The 18595-nt window shown below is 40.4% G+C and overlaps 1 protein-coding gene across 1 annotated transcript in view; it reads left to right on the forward strand.

Moving 5' to 3' along the window:
• mad1l1 (mitotic arrest deficient 1 like 1) overlaps window positions 1-17172 on the forward strand; it is a 59938-nt gene extending 42766 nt beyond the window's left edge. Inside the window, exon 18 of the mRNA XM_023430611.2 lies at window positions 14783-17172. Coding sequence (XP_023286379.1) covers window positions 14783-14932 — 150 coding nt within the window. The 3' untranslated portion in view covers window positions 14933-17172. The remainder of the gene's footprint in view (window positions 1-14782) is intronic.
• Window positions 17173-18595: the final 1423 nt, after the last annotated feature.

Raw genomic sequence — 18595 nt, forward strand, 5'->3', positions numbered from 1 at the left:
TGTCTCTGTCTTGTATCAGCCACTTGGGGATGATTAACGCCACACAAATGTGTGTTTGCCTGTGAATGTGTGTGTATGTGTGTGTAAGACAGATTGTAAGCCATCACTGCTTGAATGGTTTAGTCATTTGTCTGTTATAGCTTAATTTTCGAAATAACTTTGGAGCGCAGTTCGACTGTCGGGGTTGCTTGTGGCTACAGGGCCAATAAGACTGGACCCATGGGAGCAGTCAGGAGCTGGTGCAGTGGAGCCCAGCTGGGCCAGTGGCCAGAAAGGTTTCTGGTGTCACTCGTTCTCACCCAGTGATAAGCCTGTTATCTGTGCCTCTGTCTTTTTCCAGCCAATCAGAATGAATATCACTCAAGTGTTAAGAGTGTTATTTGTAGCAGACAGTGAGGCAGCTACTTAAAATGATAAGGACCGATAAAGGTGTTTTAAATTTCTTTTTTAACCATTTTATAATTGATTTTGGAGTAAAGTGGAATGAGAGCGTTGACTTTGCAGGGAATGGCAGTTACAGAACACTCATTGCCCACAACATCACTATTGACATCACTCAGTGGGGTGTAAAAATATCAATAGAGCTGATTTTAAAAATGAGGACGGTTAGAGATCCGTCCTGTGTATAATCAGGACCGTGGTAACATTTAACTTTTTCTATTTCATGTGACTCTCAAATCACTATATTGACAAAACAACTGTGGTGCCTTTACCACACACAGGTATCCAAACAGTAACAACAGGTGCTGTAACATCAACAAAGATCCAACAGGTAACATAAAGAGCATTTATTATGTCCAAATAATTACAAAGTGAACATGCTGGTGAACGTACACATACATGAAGAGTTTTAACTCTACGTTAAAACGATGCTCTGAACTTTGCAGAAAGGCACTGGTGTCGTCACTGCAGCTCAGGTAACCAATCAGAACAACAGCTCTTGGATGAGGCGATGATATTCACCACATTGTTGTCTCCGGCAGATCATGTCATGCACCCACATCTTCCTTGCTCTACGGCTGTCAGCTTGAGCGGCGACAAGCCGTCCATACAAAGTATGGGTGAGAAGTGCTGGCAGGACGCTGAGCACCGCCTTGTCCTAGTGCTTCATCAAAAACGCACCGTGTGTAGGTTTTGTTTCTATGGCAACAACATCTGGCCAATCTACTTCACAATCGGTCTTTCCTGTCTCTGTTGTGGTAGCTTCTTCTACACATCATAAAGCTCCAGATTGACAGAAACAGCCCCATCTGATTGGTTACGTGAAAAGACTTTAAAAAGTTCAGAGATTTTCAACTCGAAGCGCTCGGAGCAGCCACACAAAAAAAGACGGAGCGCTCTGAAAAAGCCTTTGGCCGTATACGCTCTCTTCTCATTAAACAATTGGAGAGAAAATAGGCTGGCACTCAGGAGAAAAACACCATATGGACATACACCCTATGAGGGCAAGCATCTTCCTGTTGTTGCTCATGGTAGAAATCAATGTCAAACCAAGTGGTTATAAAAGCAAAGGGATGATGCTAGTCTGTCCTACAATGGCGGTGGTGAGATGTCGTCAAGATATTGTCATAGAAACAGAACCCACATCCAGCGCTTTTCTGCTCAATCACAAATCAATTTGAATACTAACTTTAAAATGAAACTTTGTGATATCTAGTGTGATGCTTTGCCTGTGGGATGACGAACACCGAGTTAAAAGCCCTTCATCTGGTTGAAGGAAGACACCTTACCACTTTGATGAATACCCACCCTTCTCTGTACTTACTGTACTCACTCTGGAAAGATGATTTTTTTTTGCTGTAGTACTGTAGTGTATCTGTTTTTAGCTGAATCAAACAAGGTCATGATACAAACAAGGTCATGATACAGACAGAGAAACAATACATTTGATCCATAAGGTTTTTCCTCTGTCATTGTTTTTCATTATCTACAATTTCTTTGTGTGTGCACATGCATGATCGCTTGTTCATGTGTATGAGACGGTTGAGGAACAAAATGAATAAGGAACTATAAAGGATAGATGAGTGGGTGTTTGAAATATTTTGGGAAAAGAAACGAGGCTTGCTGGGACTGAATTTCACTTTGCTCTCTGACTGAAACAAAACACTCACTGCTGTATCGCTGATAGCTATGAAGATAAATATGAGCAAAGCAATAATAAACAATAAACACAAAGGCTGATGGGAATACAAGAGTGAATAAATTAACTGCATTTTCAGTGGATATAACTTTATGTACTTAAAGCTTCAGAGAGAAATCCTGGAGTTAAAATCCCAGAGAAAGAGGAGACTGTTGACTCTGATTCCTCCTGACAGTTTCCTGTCCTGCTTGCCCTCAGAGTATGTGTGTGTGTGTGTGTGTGTGTGTGTGTGTGTGTGCGCCTGTGCATACACATTTATGTGCGTGCACTTGTCGGCATCACTAGTTCCCCTGGTCGATGTTGGGAACATATGTCTGCTGTCTCCATGGTAACATGATACATCAGAACCACACACAAGTCCACCTGAGGTCATGAATACTCCTGAGCAGGAGAAGGCCACTCCAGCTCTGTCACAGACTCACGGCGGTTCACGCGTTAACGTTGTCAGCATAACTTTATGTATCGCTCAGCCCAGACCGTCCCATGATTTTTTTTATTGGTTCTTGGAGTTTGCAGAATAACAAAAAAAAACCCAAAACATTTAGATTGGTTTGACGGGCAGGTTATGGTCGACACGTCGTTTTGTTTGGTGAATAGAACTGGATAGTCACAATCTTCAGAATTCATTTGGATTTGATACATTACGATTTGATTTGATTCTTGATGATGCACTTACATCAGATAATTACCAACTTAACAAGCAAGCAACACTGTTGATACGCCTCCACGCTGGCGACAGTCAGAGCTGGGTTATGTTTTCAGTTTTACCGTTTCGCCATCGCACTTTCGTGAACGCAAATATCTTGAGGGAATTTCTTCAGATTTGGCACAGAGCGTTTCAAGGTTCAAGGTCACGGTGATCTCACGTTCTTGTGAATGCGATATATCAGGAACGCCCAGAAGGGAATTTTATTACATCCGGCACAAACATTCACTCTGACTCAAGCATGAACTCTGGTGGTCAAAGGTCACTGTGATCTCACAAGACACGTTTTTGGCCATAAGTCACAAATTCATACTGTAATTATGACACAATTAAACACAAATGTCAAGTGATGACATTTTATATCCAAATGTATCAAAGGTCAACTTCACTGTGACATCATAATGTTCTGCAAAAACACTTCTAGCTGTTGTTCAGTGCTGTAGCTCAGGAAGGGGAGATTGTGACCATATTTCCTGCAACTTGACAGGTAGATGGAGGCACACAACCGCGAGGCGGCAATTCTAGTTTCCTTCAATATAAAACTGTGTGACATTATTGGCTAAATTTATGAAACTGTGGACCAAGGATTTATTTTCCTTGCCAAATGCAAAACAACTAAAACATGATGCATTTATTTTTTATTTTTTTTAGGCCTATGAGAGCAAAACAGTTGAGCCAGAATGACAAACGTGCACCACTTCCAAGGTCGTCGTCATTATGCATGTTAGTAGCAGATGCTTTAACAAAGGGCAGCACATCCACTTGAATGATCACTTTGAGCACAGAGCACAGGGTATCAACTGAAAGTCTTCTCACTAATTCATCTGCACTGTTTGTATCGACGTCAGCCTGACTGCAGGCAGCCATCTAGCAAGTGTTAGTTAGTGTTAGCTGCCCGACGAGGACCGACTGAATGAAGCAGAATCCACACACTGTTCACTCGACTACCGCGGTCTCTCGTCCTTCGGTCAGAGATAATATCTGTTCAACAAACAAACAGAGGCAGAGCATTGAGTCTTTTTTAGAGTCTATCCTTCGCTAGCCTATGAGATGGTCAGCCAACCATCCCGAGTCACAACAGTCCCGTGAGCTGTGACGGGTCCTCAGAGTGTTATTACCTAACATCTACAGTACTTTTTAAGTCAAAATAATCTTTTTATTCCACTTTATAATAACTCAAGCACTTACAACTAACACTGAATGCACATAACATTCAGCACAGATGTGCAAGTACATGGGATTTTAATAATTGCTATTGGATTTAAATAAAATTCAAATAGAAATTGTGATTAATCCAAAAATTGAGATTTATTTCTTTCATTAGATTCATGTATTTTGAAATTCTCTTCCCCTCAATAAGGCCAGATAAGAGAAATGCCAAGGGTGCACTTCATTATCATATTAGCTGGAGTGTTTCTTGCTGTAAATATTCTCAGTGCTGTTGTTCTACAGTGAAAGGTCATCTATCTCCTCTAAGTGTTTGTGTTTGACTTGTAAATAGCCACCTGATCTCATCACCAAAAAACATCACTTTAACACACAGATGGGGCTTGTAGAAAACTAAACAAGTTTCATTTTAGAAATTTGGTCTAGAATTGTCTGTTTATAGTTTATGTAAACTGGACAGTTGGGTCACTGTACGAAACATCTGAAGTATCAAATACCTGATGGGAAACATAATTGTTTTTTTCACCTCTCACAGAAATCTAAAATGAGGATGGTAGGTGTTATATTCAAATTAAAGCAGGATGTCGTGAACATTATGCAAATAAGCTCGAGACACCACATAACAAGTCCATGTGGGTGAGGGTTGATTCAGGGCTGAATGATCTGAGGATAATTTCTAACTGCATTGTATTATGGTAATCATTTAAATTGTTATTGCATGTGAATTTTAGCATAATTTAAAACTTGGTTCTACTGGATAAAATCACGTAAAGTGATGTAGTTACTTTTTGTTTATTGTTGAAATTCTTCAAGGATTTTTTTTTTTTAGTTGGAGAAACGCTTAATTACCTATAAACTCAGCTCATCTTGTATAGGAATAAGTTTATCCCACATTTAACAAGCTGTTAACAACAAATTATCTGTGATCTTCAACTTCATCAGCTATAATGAAAACTGTCCCCATAACAACTGTCACAAATTAAAATTAATTCTGTGGACTGACCATACTACAAAATGATACCATACTGTTGTATAATTAGTGTGATCCCAGTAATGCAATCTTATTAAGACATTGTTAATAATGTAAAGATACAATTAAAATTCTGGCTCTTACCCTCTTTGTAAATTGCACACTTTCAAATTGTGCTTTCATTATAAACATGATTAATTTTCAACCTAACCTGCATCATGGTTCACACAGTGACATTAACAATTCATTCCCATAAACTCTATTAATGAAGCAGAGGAGCTTTTAATAACCTGAATCAAAAATACTACAGCAGCCATCAACATGTTCAATCCAACAATACCAAGTTCCCTTGAGCTAAATGTTGATTTAGCATCAGTGCTCCTGAGATTTAGTTTGTGTGTTGCATACACAAAATGACCGAACAAGGTCTGAACAGTGCGTCACTGTGTGTGTATGTGACGCAAAGAGGCATGCATGAGTTTGGTGATACCAACCAGCAGCCTGACACATCTGGCCAAAACTACATCTATAACAGTAAATATGTCTGGGAGCAAACACAGTATCGCTGCCAATTCACATTTAAATTGAAAAAACTCACCTGTGGCTTAGCTCCTCAAAATTTCCAACAGCTACATCTTGTTTACCGGCCCAGTTTGTTTTGCTTTGAGTCCCATCTGAAATGCATACTGCATATAGATATCCCCTCACTTGGAATATGTTACTTGGAGTTTTAATGGAAAAAAATATCATCCCAGTGGATGGGCTTCTTCTGTAATAGCCTAGGCTTCGTTTAACACTACGCAGAGGTCAGCACCTGGTCGTCCTCTCAACTCAACTGGTGGTTTAATGAGCTGTCAATCACACATTAAAGGTGACAGATCAGGATTGCATGTGTGGAGTTTTCCTCCCCGTTACAAAATGATTCACAGCTGTAAATAAGAAATAAATAAAAATAAATGAATAAATATGCTAAAATTACAGCTAAAAACCAACAGGGAAGCAGTTTGATTTAACAGTTATTAACAGTTATTTATGCCATGTCTGGGACCTCAGGCCACCACTGCAGTTAACACAGATTTAATTACAAATGCACAAATATTGCATTTCCTCCAGCTTTATGGAAATGCTCGGAAAATGGTGTGAACAACAACACACCAAGTTTTTAGGTGTCTTATTCTGACAACTGTAACTAATTCAATGTTTTATGTATTTATGCTAGTGAGAATCAGGCTGATCACAGTTCTTCAGTGAAGGTATTTATTAGTACTACTTGCAAAATAGTCCTCTGTTAGCTGTATGTAGTCATTAGGTATTTATTACTTAGACACATGAGCAACACTTTAAAAACAGTAAACAAAAAGCTGATTAGAATATAAATATGGATAGAATAGCTGCTGATTTAATTATTTTTTTGTAGACACTCTTCTGTTTCTCTCTCTCTCTCTCTCTCTCTCTCTCTCTTTCTTTCTCGCTCACTGACATCCTCCTCCCCGACTGCAGAAAAATGCCAAAATCTGCATTTAAATTGAAAGCTATTCATCTGCATATTTCTGATTATTCAATTAATTTGCCTGCTTTTTTTTCACCCCCACCAATCAGAAGCTATGCCATCCAGTTGAGTTGTTTATTGTTTATTTTTGATGATGCTGCTGTTGGGGGGTGGTGGTGGTGGGGGGTGCTGCTGGTATATGTGAATACTGAATATGTGCATGGATTGATGGTAGCAGAGTTGGGAAAAGGTGTAACCTGAAAAGAGGCTAAGGTGTAAATGAGATTTTAATAGTTTTTTTTTTTCTTTCTTTAATTTCAATGCATCGCTGTCACTTTGCTGCACAGATCTCTGTCCAATTCATCTCAGCAGAGGTAGGAGAGACCAAGGTAGAGAGGGTAAGACGGGGGGGGGGGGGCTCCTCATTAACGGTGGAGAGCGGAGACAGGGGTCAACTGATCCGCGAACTGCATGTCACCACCTCAATATATGGCCATCTGTCACATCCACGCATCCACACACAGGCCCACACATGCACACCGAGGCCTCTATTTTACCAGCAGGGTTGCAAAGACCTGTGCAAAGCAGGATGTCACAGCTGTAAGGACAGTGAAGCTGTCTTTGAGCGTTTCACTTAGTTGTTGAACACAGAAGAGTGCGTTAGTAGAAAAGAAACTTGGAGTACTAATCGACCTGTGTGTGTGTGTGTGTGTGTGTGTGTGTGTGTGTGTACATGTTTGTGTGATTAATTAGCATCAATCTACTGTTGGTTATGTACTGTAATGGCACTGTGCTTTGGTGTGATTCTCTTCAAATCAGACACTCCAGACACACACACCTGTCCCGCTGTCAGTGTGAAAACCGGTGTAATAACAGGTGACAGTCCCGCAGCTTTACTGACATTCTTGCTATACTTGTATAAAATTTGTATTTTTGATTGTTTGTGCTTTTGTAAATGCATCTGTGAGTCGTAGAGTTCTTGTAAGCTAAGTCTAGTCCTGTACTCCACTTTCCTTGTTGTCCACCAATCCTATGAAAAGGTCAAAACCAAAAAAGCATTAGTCCACTTCTCAGAATTTCCTGACTTCTCCAGCCCGTGTGTGATTCTCAGCTTCTAGCTCACTGTCTTGCTACGCAGGCAACACGCTTTCGTCGGATCAGTTCATTTTTGGTTTTGGTATTTTCAGGGATTTTATCCAGAGATCACTGGACTTATCCATGAGTATAAGAATTGGGTCCTTTTCAAAAATACAATATTCCCCAAACACTAGTCCCTCATATAGATGCACCTCCCACCTTTGTGCCACGCTTGCAGCGCTGGGACTGAGAGCTAGATTCAGAGCTTATTTCAAGGTCGGGAGGAAAGCAAGCATGTTGAAGCGTCGCCTCTCATCTTTGAGCTGGCAGGAAAACAGAGGCCTTCTTCATTTGTTTCAGCCTTCACATCTCTCATGTGTTTCTGTCTAACCGTCTGAATGCATGGGCCTGTACCTTTACTCTGACTCTGCCTGCATTAGGCGAAGAGCGTGATTGTCATTCAGGCAGCAATGCCGCTCCTTGGTTGGATGAGGTCACTATAAAGTCCCGCCCTGCATCTCAAGCCAGGAAGTATTGATTTCCTTTAATTGGATAGACAAATGGAAAGCGGGGATGAATGGGATAGCACTCCTCCTCTCCGCTGTTGAGGTCCGTCCTTCTTACATTTTGCACGTTTGTCCTGTAGGATTCTTGCTCCTGATTTTGGAAACAAAAAGAAGTCTTCTTGCATCTCTGTCTGTTTTGATGCTGAATGAGGTTGGTGTCAGCCTGTACAAGGAACCTATGAAACTGGTATTTACGTTAACCTCACCCAGCGTTTTTTTATGCAGCTCACTCCACCTGCTGAATGAAGGGAAATCCAGTTGTTTCCCATTGTAAACAGAACCTTGTTGTTTTTAATAAAGGTCAGATATAGTTTAAAACACTTTTTGGGGAAGAGTGAATATGCAAATAACCATTGATAAGGTCAGTATTTGAATAAAGCTGATTTCAAAAAAGCCTCCCCTGACCTTTTATTAACGTCGTTTGGATTTTTCTCTGCACAAAACGTGAGAATAAATTTAACAAGTGTTGCAACGTTTGGCCCTCTGGGTCTCTTGTTTAAAAAAATGCTTCTCTTTTAAACCGCCAAAAAAGGCTTTTTCTCCTGTTATCACACTTTTCAGAAGAACTCTCATGTATTACATGATGTTTCATTTTAATCGCAAACTGTTGATTGGTTACTAAAGCAGGCCTGGACTGTGGTAACGAGCAGAAATCACTTAACCACTCCAGCTGTACTCCAGTGCGAGATGTTTTAGCGTACATGAGCAGAATCACAGAATATTAATGCCACGTACTTCATTAGGCAGATTAGTGCAAAGTTTACAAAAACAAGCATACTACTTTCATTTATTCATTAATTAGATCAAATTATGTGCTGATATTCGTGCATTTACTGTCAATCAATTAAAAAAAAAAAAAAAAATTCAAGTTACTTTCAACCCGGCTTTCTTTGCCTATATTTAGGCCTTTCTGTCAATCAATTATGTTCAATATTTTATCTGTAACTTCACTGCAGAGCTTTTTTTTAATACCTCAAGTTTGCCTGGAGTGTACCAGCACAATCAATTCTGATTTAAGAAACATCATCCATTCGTACACTGGTCGGACACTGAAACACGTTCTCCTGTGATACGCTGGTTTAAAAAAATACTTGATGTAACTCTAACAGTTTGGTGGGAGAAACGTTCTTTAAATAATCTATTGTTGTAGACCTTGAGCTGCAGCGTAAAACCAGGTGGATGCAGCCGGTAGAGAGGAAACGAGGATGGATTCAGGGAAAAGCTGAATGACGTCATTACATGTGTTATCATAAATAAATACAAAAAGCGCAGATAGCCAAGGATTTTTGTGTAATCCAGATGTGTACATACAGTAATGCTGACAATATACCATCAGGACATATTTTTCTCTCACTGGAAAACATGTCAGTAAAGCTACAAGGTTGTCTGCTTCATTTACTGTTGCAAATATGAGTATTTGAGAGCTGGACTGAAGCCTACCATGACAATATAATATTGATTGACTTCAACATTAAAAGAAGGAAAAATGCATTTAGAGAAAAATGTACATGTTGTCCAAAAGAATCTCTACAAACATTCAAATCTATATTATTCCTTTCAAAAAGAAAGAAAGACTGGCCTTGGTGGAAAAGTCTTGAAGGAGGCTGTGATTCGTGTGTGTGTGTGTGTGTGTGTGTGTGTGTGTGTGTGTGTGTGTGTGTGTGTGTGTGTGTGTGTGTCCTCATTTCATCACTTTTGTAATCTACAAAGGTTTTTGTGCACACAAGTACCTCTGCTTCATTGGCCAATGCTGGTGTCATCTCTCTCAGGATGGCAGTATCCCCCACTTTCCCCCTGACTGAAACATCTGAACAACTGTTGGACAGATTGCCATGGTTTGCAGGGGAGGGGTCTTAATAACTTCTGTGATCCTCTTACTTCTCCGTCGTTGCCTCAGAATTTTAATTGACCGGTTTATGACCACATACTGATGACTTTCCCATCAGCCTTTGCTGTATTTGTCGTTTAGTGCTAATTAGCAGATGTTTGAGTCTCAGTCGCAGTAATAGTGTCATGGCATTGTCAATGTATGTTAGCTTGCAATGTTAGCATTCAGCTCAAGGCGCCGCTGTGCCTAAGTACAGACTCACAGAGCCTCTAGTGTGATTGTAGACTCATATTCTGTAAATGAAGAAAAACGTTTAACCCTGCAGCTATAGTTTAATACATGCGAAGACTCACTCATGAGTTAAGGCTACTTGTCTTTGATGCACCAATAACTAATTAACAACATGTAAATAATTTTAAAGCACTTCCTAATTTGAATCTTAATTTACTAAAATCAAAGATTGTGTAAAGACTGAATGTTGCTGAGCCCAGCTGTGTGAGCAGTATTCAGTCAACATGGTGAATCTGTTGGTATCAGTGGATTCTCCCTCCTTTGTCTCTCTGCGTTTCAATTAATCTCTCTCTCTCTCTTATCACGTCTCCATGTTACTCTAACACTCCTTCTCTGTCTCACATCCAGAGCACCACTACTTCAGTTTTGTGTCCATAACCTTTTTGTAATCTGTGTAACCTTTGCTCAGCCACTTGTGTGTGTGTGTGTGTGTGTGTGTGTGTGTGTGTGTGTGTGTGTGTGTGTGTGTGTGTGTGTTGTGTGTCTGCGAGCACATTTGACCACTTGAAATCCAAATGTTATGTGGAGGGACTTGTGTTTTTCTAGACAATGAGGCTGTTATCTTAGTTTTCCTTTCCTGACTAACTGTGGGAGTCCTCAGTCCTCTGCTCCCGTTGGCCTAAATCAACTTGTTTGCTGTGTCACACACACACACACACACACACACACATGTGCACCCACTCATACACGCGGTCTGTTCTGACGACAAACTTTGGCTGAAGGTGTTTCAGACACTGAGATCTCCATGGTAACTGGTCGCAATGTTTTTCTTTGATGTATGTGTTCCATGTTCCCGGAGCCCCAGCGGATTGTAGAGCCGTGTGCACACACGTGTTTGTGTGTGTGTGTGTGTGTGTGTGTGTGCCTGTGAAGAGAACAGCAGCCTGAGGATATGGCATATCTTTCAGTCAGCCGCTCAGGGGAAGAAAACACCAGGGAGTGTGAGAGAAATAAAGCCACAGAGTGAGGCAGGAAGATGGGAGGTTGTCACAAGAAAGATGGTGTGACTAGAACCTTTGGATTGCCTCCCTTCAGTGTCCAGGCCAGTTCAATGAAGATAGATTTTGAATGAAGTCAAGACCACAGGAGCCGAACCGTGTTGTTCTGAGGTCTCCTAATATAAAATGTTTTACAGACACCTGTCTGCTAATTACACACGAGTGTGTGGCTGAGGTGTAAGTCAGATTAATGTGTCTGCATGAGATGAATGTGTGTTGTTCACCACTGTTAAAGCTGGTCCATTTAAGTCATGTACAGATATCCAAGGTGCCCAGAGGATCAGTCTAGGTTTGGGCGGTATACCGGTTTTGTCACTGCTGTCACTTTCTGCCACGACATGGATTTTGCAATACCATCACTACTGTGAGACACACACACACACCAAGGTTAATTCAGAACACCTACTTCTTTATTGATTATTCAATATGTACATGAAGTGATAAACAGCTGATCAGTTTTCCCTCCTCTCTGTCGTATCATAACGACGTCCTGCCGCTCTCTCTGTGAATGTCTGTCTTACGACCTACAGGCTGGTGATTACAGTGACTTTATAACAGCTGTAAAACATTTCGTGCTGAACAATAAACATGAGACATTATTGAGCAGGCTTTGATTTTAGCAAACACTTGAGGGTGATCTCCCTCCCACAACACCTCGTGAAATATGTCACAGCCACAGGTTACATACAGGCAATAGGCTCATTCTGTGCACCGCTGATTTAACCCGATGCATGCTGGACTTGAAACAATACATGGTGGTTAGAAATGTTGTGCAACTTTAGCCGGCGCTACAGAATGTCACCACATCACATGATATTAAAACCTTGTGGGAGCGAGGTGGCTGCAGTTCTCTATGCCAGGCTGCTGCAGTTGCTGTGCTGCTGCTGCACTGACTGGAAATCACCTCTGTGATGACAGAACTTCACCCTAATTAGCTTAAAGCTTCACTGACGTGCATGACGTGTGGTACATTTTTATTAAGAACTTCAGATGCGCTATCTCCTGTGGTTATCTCCCCCAGAGGGGGATGCAATTTATTTGAACTCCTCCTTCTGGCAGCTCATTCTTTACATATGGGCACCAACACTATAGTTTTCATTTTCAGCTCCAAAGATGTAAAAACTGTTTAGTTTCTGAGTTTGTTGTTGTAGAATTTGTATTGTATGTTTGACAATCGCATGTTGCAGCGTGTGAGACAATTCGTAATAGTTTTCAACTCAATTCATAATATTGTGACCAGGGTCTGGCCTCCGAGTGTTGTGTTCAGAAGTCATTTCAAATAGTTTTCTTCATGTGGGTTAAAATGTACAATGTTGTCAGCTTTCAGTTTCTTCGGAGATGAAAATTCTTCTAAGTGTAATGTAATTACTAGTTGGACTGGTGCCACATCATTTGCGATCTGATAAATACTGCAGCCAAAGTTGGTCCACTAATAATGGACCAAGAGAAATACGCCAAGAGATGCGCTGAGGAAATCACTACAGCCACAACACTCACACTCAAACTGAGGAAAAGGATTAGGAGATGCTTTGATTCATGGGACTTGTCTTTATCAGTTCCTCATTAAGAATGAAAAAAGTACTTTTTATTTGTTAAAATCAAGAATGTCAGCTTCATATGAGCGGATTTCTTTTTCTTCCACCGTCTATTCATACATTTAAAACAGAGGAAGCAACTTCTTTTTTTAATAATGATTATTTAAAGTTTGATAACATTTTGATAATGACCCAATTAAAGACCGTAATACACATTTAATCTGGGAAATCCAGCTCCAGTCTGGTGTCACGGTGGCCTAGAAGTGTAAGATGCTTACCACATAACCGCAACAAATCCAGCTGGAGATCTTTGTTGCATGTCATCCTCCCCCCTCTCCTTAATTTCCTGTCTCCAGCTCTTGACTGTAAACTATCAAAAGCAACAAATTACCAAAAAATACTTGGAAAAAAAAAAAAGAATAGACAATGTCACTTTGGCTTGTTGGCAGGTATGAAGAAAAGTGACGTCATTAAAGTAAAACTTAACACCTTGTTTTATCTTGAACACACACACAGAAAGTGTGTTCACACTCCGAGCACATCAGAGTTTTTTTGTTTTTGATTATATCTTGATCGCGGTGGCTTTGCCCGGATCAGAGTGAACGTGATGTTGTCTTATACTCTGAGGGTGGGAATAAAAGGCAGCGTCACAGATCTCTTTTAATACTTGATATTATTTTCCTTTCCACTTTTGCATTAGAGACAACAGCCTGGGACTGTAATCAGCTGAAAGTTGAACACTGATTATACATGTAATGTTCTAACTGAAGAAATGTGGATTTAGTAAGTTAGCTCCATTTAAGCAGAATAAATCAACTACCAGATGAATCAGATGAAATCTTTTTTTAAATCAAAGATGAACTCAGAAAACATTCAACCCTCCAGTGTTTCTTCGCAGCTTGTATTCAGCCTTTACAGATTCTCGAAGAACAACATTGAAACAGCAAGTCATTCTCCCTTTGTCTCCTGAGCACTCTCCATACTGCATTTAGCCTTGGTGTAGCATTGTGCAGTCAGATAGCAAATGTCATTAGTTCAGTTATCCTCTCCTCTCAGCCGTCGGAGATTTGTGGCGTTTCGCACAGAGATGAGCAGCTGAGTTCACCTCAGCCTGTTGTGTGTGAGGAAGCACACTAATTGGTTTATCAAGTGGGATTTACTTTTTCTTTTTTCTTTTTGAATATGGATCATAAAAAAAAAAACTTAGTAATGTACCAACAGCTGCACTACTTCTCTGTTTCTTATTGCTTGAGTCAATTTTCAAAATGATAATATAGCAGAGTTCAGGCAGAATCAGTTTTTTTTAAATCATATTTAATCATATTTCATGGAAGGTAATTTAGCTCCTAATCGCACTCTGTGGGTGAACATTTACTGACCTTCAGTGATAAAGTGTTCATGTGGTTAATAATGTAGTGCAGTATTGAATCTTTTGCATTTATTCTTTTTGTATTCTGCTCTTCTGTTATTTTCTTCATTTCTTTCCTCAGTATTGTCCCGACGCTCTTTTTAAAAAAAATTTTTTATAAGCCTTCTCATGATACTTGTCAAATAAAGATCTGTGTTTTCTTCCCCACATGGACACAGGACGTTACTCAGACGTCTCAATATCTTCCCAGCACGTCATGGGACTCTGCTCCTCGCTACCTTCCTCCCTCCCTGCAATGCTTTAATTACTTTATCCCTCGTTTCCCTCATCCCTTTCTCCTTCACTCCATCGCCCCAAGCTGCTCCTCATTCCTTTTAATTAATCCACACAGATTTAGACACCTTCACCCTGCTGTGAATGCGCACACACACACACACACACACACACACACACACACACACACACACACACATACACACACAGACAATCCCCAGTAGACAATAACAACTTTATGTGATCTTGCCTCACTTTGAAAGTTTCTCTCTGGAGATGGATTTAGTGGAAAACCCAGGTCTTATTGTTTGATATTGTGTATTGTTTTTTGACATCTGTGTGTTAATATTTGTGTGTGTGTGTGTGTGTGTAGGGCTCCAATGGAAGCATGCAGCTCATGGAGACAGAGTTCTCCAAAACTCTGGGAGAGATGGTGGCCCTTCATCTGCATCACCAGAAGAGCATCCCAGCATTCCTCTCTGCGGTGACCCTCGACCTCTTCAGCAGACAAACCACCATCTGAAGTAATCCGACACCAACTCAGACACGGGGGCTGTAAAGTCTAAAATTGGGATTAGTTTGATTTTAATTGTATATCTTTTTTTTGTTCCCTTCCTTTTCTCCTGTCTCATAAGATATTCACAAAGTGCTGAAAATGTCCCGCTACTCAACAGCTCTGACATATGAGTAGAGCAGTCAGTGCCGTGTTGTGGAGGACGAACACTTTGTTTGAAGGAATACTTCCATCTTGCATTTAAAAGGCTTCGAAAACTTATTTGTACACTGAATATTTCATCAATGAGTCTTTGAGAAATACATTTTTTCCTAACAGGGACAAAGTTGTCATGAAAATGTCACACAAAAGCCGCTGATATTTGGATGTGGAGTGTTTTTTTTTTTATAGTGGGAGTTTAATGTACACTTCCCACTGAGTTTAATACACACTGTGTGGAGCATTAGAAACATTTGTGTGGCTCTGTGGATCTCCAGTAGATGTGTTCTGTGTGGTCTTTACCAAGGCTGAGTCTTTGTTGACTCTTTTATTCTGCCTTTTGTGTCCTCTCTCTAGGGGCGTTATATAAAAGGTTGTAGCTACAACTAGTCTGAGTCAATCCAAAGACTGCTGAAGAAATCCATTTTAATACAAGAGCAGTGGCTTCTATTATTATTTTTCAGTCTTCTATCAAAATCTTAGGTGAGTTTTCATCAGTGTCTGATTTTAGTTATGCCACAGATATTGTCTCTCGCTTCTCTCTCTCTCTCTCTCTGGATCTTCTGTAAGAAGAAGCAGTGAGGGAGAAGGTGAAACATTTCAGAGGAAAATACAGAGACTTGACTTCCTCCGACCACATTCAAAATACGCACTTAGAAAAAAAAATGTAATATTTGATCTGTAATAATCTCACAAAATTTCACAGTAAGTGCAACAGGCTGTGCTGTGTCCTCAAACAGGGTGCGCTTGTGTATTGCTGTCAGGTCTCTCATCGTTCTCTCTTAACAACAAAATGGAGAAAACTGAACAAACAATCATGGCACAAAACTGTTTGAACAGTAATATGATGAATCATTTTGAATATCATACACAGAGCAATCATGCGTTTTTCATTTTATAAATGCGAGTGCTTTACAGGGAGATGACCACAACGAGAAATCTGAATCCCCTGTTACATCGTCACTCCACTGAGGCGGTGGAGTCTCTGTGAATACAGGAAAACACACGGTGTTTAGGATTAGGCTGTGTTGGTTGGTTTGAATTAATTCCAACAAATTACAAGTTGATTTTCTCTTTTCTTTCTTATTTTTTTGGGCATTTTGTATTTATTGGACAGGGGACAACATAGAGAGAGAGAGGAAACAAGAACCTTGGACATTGAGGTCTTTTTTATACTTAAAAAAAAAATAAAAAATTTAAAGTCACAGTTCCTCTATATATCTATCTATTTTTTTTTTTTTTTTTTATTCACAGGGCTTTATATGGTATACACTTTATTTTTCCACTGCTCATCTGCTTCATAAAAATGTTATTAGACATTGGTGTGCCATCATGAAGTGCTGATGGGACAAATAAAGCCCACACATGGAAAACACCAGGGATGCTTTTAATGTTTGAAATTCAAACATTAGTTAGAAACTCTTTTGAAATTCTCCGAAAAATGCATTTATATGTCTTTGGATATCAATTTTATTTTAACGAACTATGAATTATTCCTGTTAGGATTTAGTTAATGATCTTGCCTGTGTGTATTTCCGTGAGCACAAAACACGAGACAAGTAGAGGGAAATTTCTTGGCAGCAATAAAGAGAAATGGCAGAAATAAACATGGCGTGAAGAGGGAAGCAAGGGAGCAATCCAATAAAACTGAGAAACGAAAGGAAGTGAACTGAGAATAAAGCCACTTATCACAGCAACAATATAAGAACTCCAGCTGGTGCAGCCATATGTCTCATGAGGAAACATATTCTCCTGTACAGTACATGCCACATACTGTCCTTTGGTTCTTTTTTTCCTCAGCCTTTCACTTTAACAACACAGCACATCTACTGCACACTCGACAGCTCTCACCTGTAGGTCATATTGAAGAGGGTTTCACATAAGCTGTGTAACACATACAGTGGTGCAGCAGACGTTGTTTTCCTTCAGCAGTGTGAGTTGCACTTTGGTTTTTATAATCCCCATCCCATAAAATTACTGTACCCCCTTTTCTGTTTTAAAGATTGAATGCAAATGTTAATCAATAAAGCATATGACTGTGACTCTTGAAAGACTGACTTGACTTCATGAATATTAATTTTGCAGCAACATTTAACCATGGAAGAGATCAAATCCTGGCTGGTGTGAAACTGAAAGATGTAAATGAGCCTAATAAGTTGACGACTCTCACCGCTTTGTTGTTGAATGCCCCTGTGATCCTGGATGCTGTGTTGTCAGGCGTAACCGCTCCGGTAAGCTCTCCAAAGTCTGTTAGTCCCAGGTGAGCAGCCGAGCTAAGTGCAATTCAAAGAACAGTGTCTTTATGAAAGAACAGTGTTGTGTGGAAAGGAGATACTGGAGGGGGAGTCCTGGAAGGGGAGCTTACAGGCTAGCGACTGGTGTCTGGGTCTTTACCCATCGGCTGGATCGACCTCAGACCAAATGAGGATACTCTGTTGACACAGTGGGGGCACCGATGCAGAAAAATGGAAAAGAATTTAAAAATGTAGCTCAGATTTTAAACGCAGCACAGCATCAGTCAAAGCACTGCTTTGACCCATCACATATGTGCAAGTTTACGTTCCTGGTAGATTAATTGTAACATGAATGTAATATGTTTACTATTAACGTTTATCCGGTGACTGTTGCTACAAAAGTTCAATAATTTCTGCTGTGATTACTTTCCAGAGCTGGAGAATTGTTGCTCCTGTTATTGTAAACCACTCTGCAGTGTTTTGATGTCTGAAAATCCTTCAAACTACTGGATCTGTTAACCAAACTAGGCTTTGTGGATCACGTTTCCTTAAGCAACACGCTGTTTTTTTTTTTTTTTTGCTCTAAATGCTCACAAAGTGTGATTCGGAGCTCTACCTGCCTGGACGAAGCTCCCGGAGGTCCCATGGGAGCAGAGGTGGGCAGGCGATGGTCTGGTGACTGGGCTTGTGGGCTGAAGAAGTAACATGAGTTAGAGAGGGCTTTCTATTGGACTTCTCTGGAGTTGCAGAGGCTGAAAGAAGATGTAGTTGTGGCCAGAAGATTGTTGGTGTCTGTAATGGTGGAAACCCAATCAAGAAGCTGAAAGAAGCTGTCAAGCTGAAGAGGGAGGTGTTTGGGCTTGTTCAGCCCAGGGGACTCCTGAGGAGACGAGTATCATGAGGCCAGAATAAAACAGGCTGCTGTGGTTGTGGAAGTGAAAACTCAGATGTGAGAAGAGGTCACGGGGAGTCGACACAGGCAGGGGTGGGGTGGGGGTATTGTCTTACCCAGGCAGTTCTCACCTGGGGAAGAATGGCTGCCTTCGTTGAGAGAGATTGTGTTTGAAGGGACTCTATGAATGACTTCTGAACCTGTCCAGCAGACGCAGAGGAAGGAGCAAAGTTATTCTTTTCATTTTTATTCTTGTTTACTCCAGTGAGACCATCGGGTCTCACACAATGGTCACTTACTGCAGGCGAAAAGAGAGGCTGTGTTTAAAACTCCATTCATTTTTTTCTT

The sequence above is a fragment of the Seriola lalandi genome, unplaced genomic scaffold (genome assembly GCF_002814215.2).
Source record: "Seriola lalandi dorsalis isolate HSWRI2012SDOR001 ecotype SW California unplaced genomic scaffold, Sedor1 jcf7180002054907, whole genome shotgun sequence".
In the NCBI taxonomy this organism is placed as follows: Eukaryota; Metazoa; Chordata; class Actinopteri; order Carangiformes; family Carangidae; genus Seriola; species Seriola lalandi.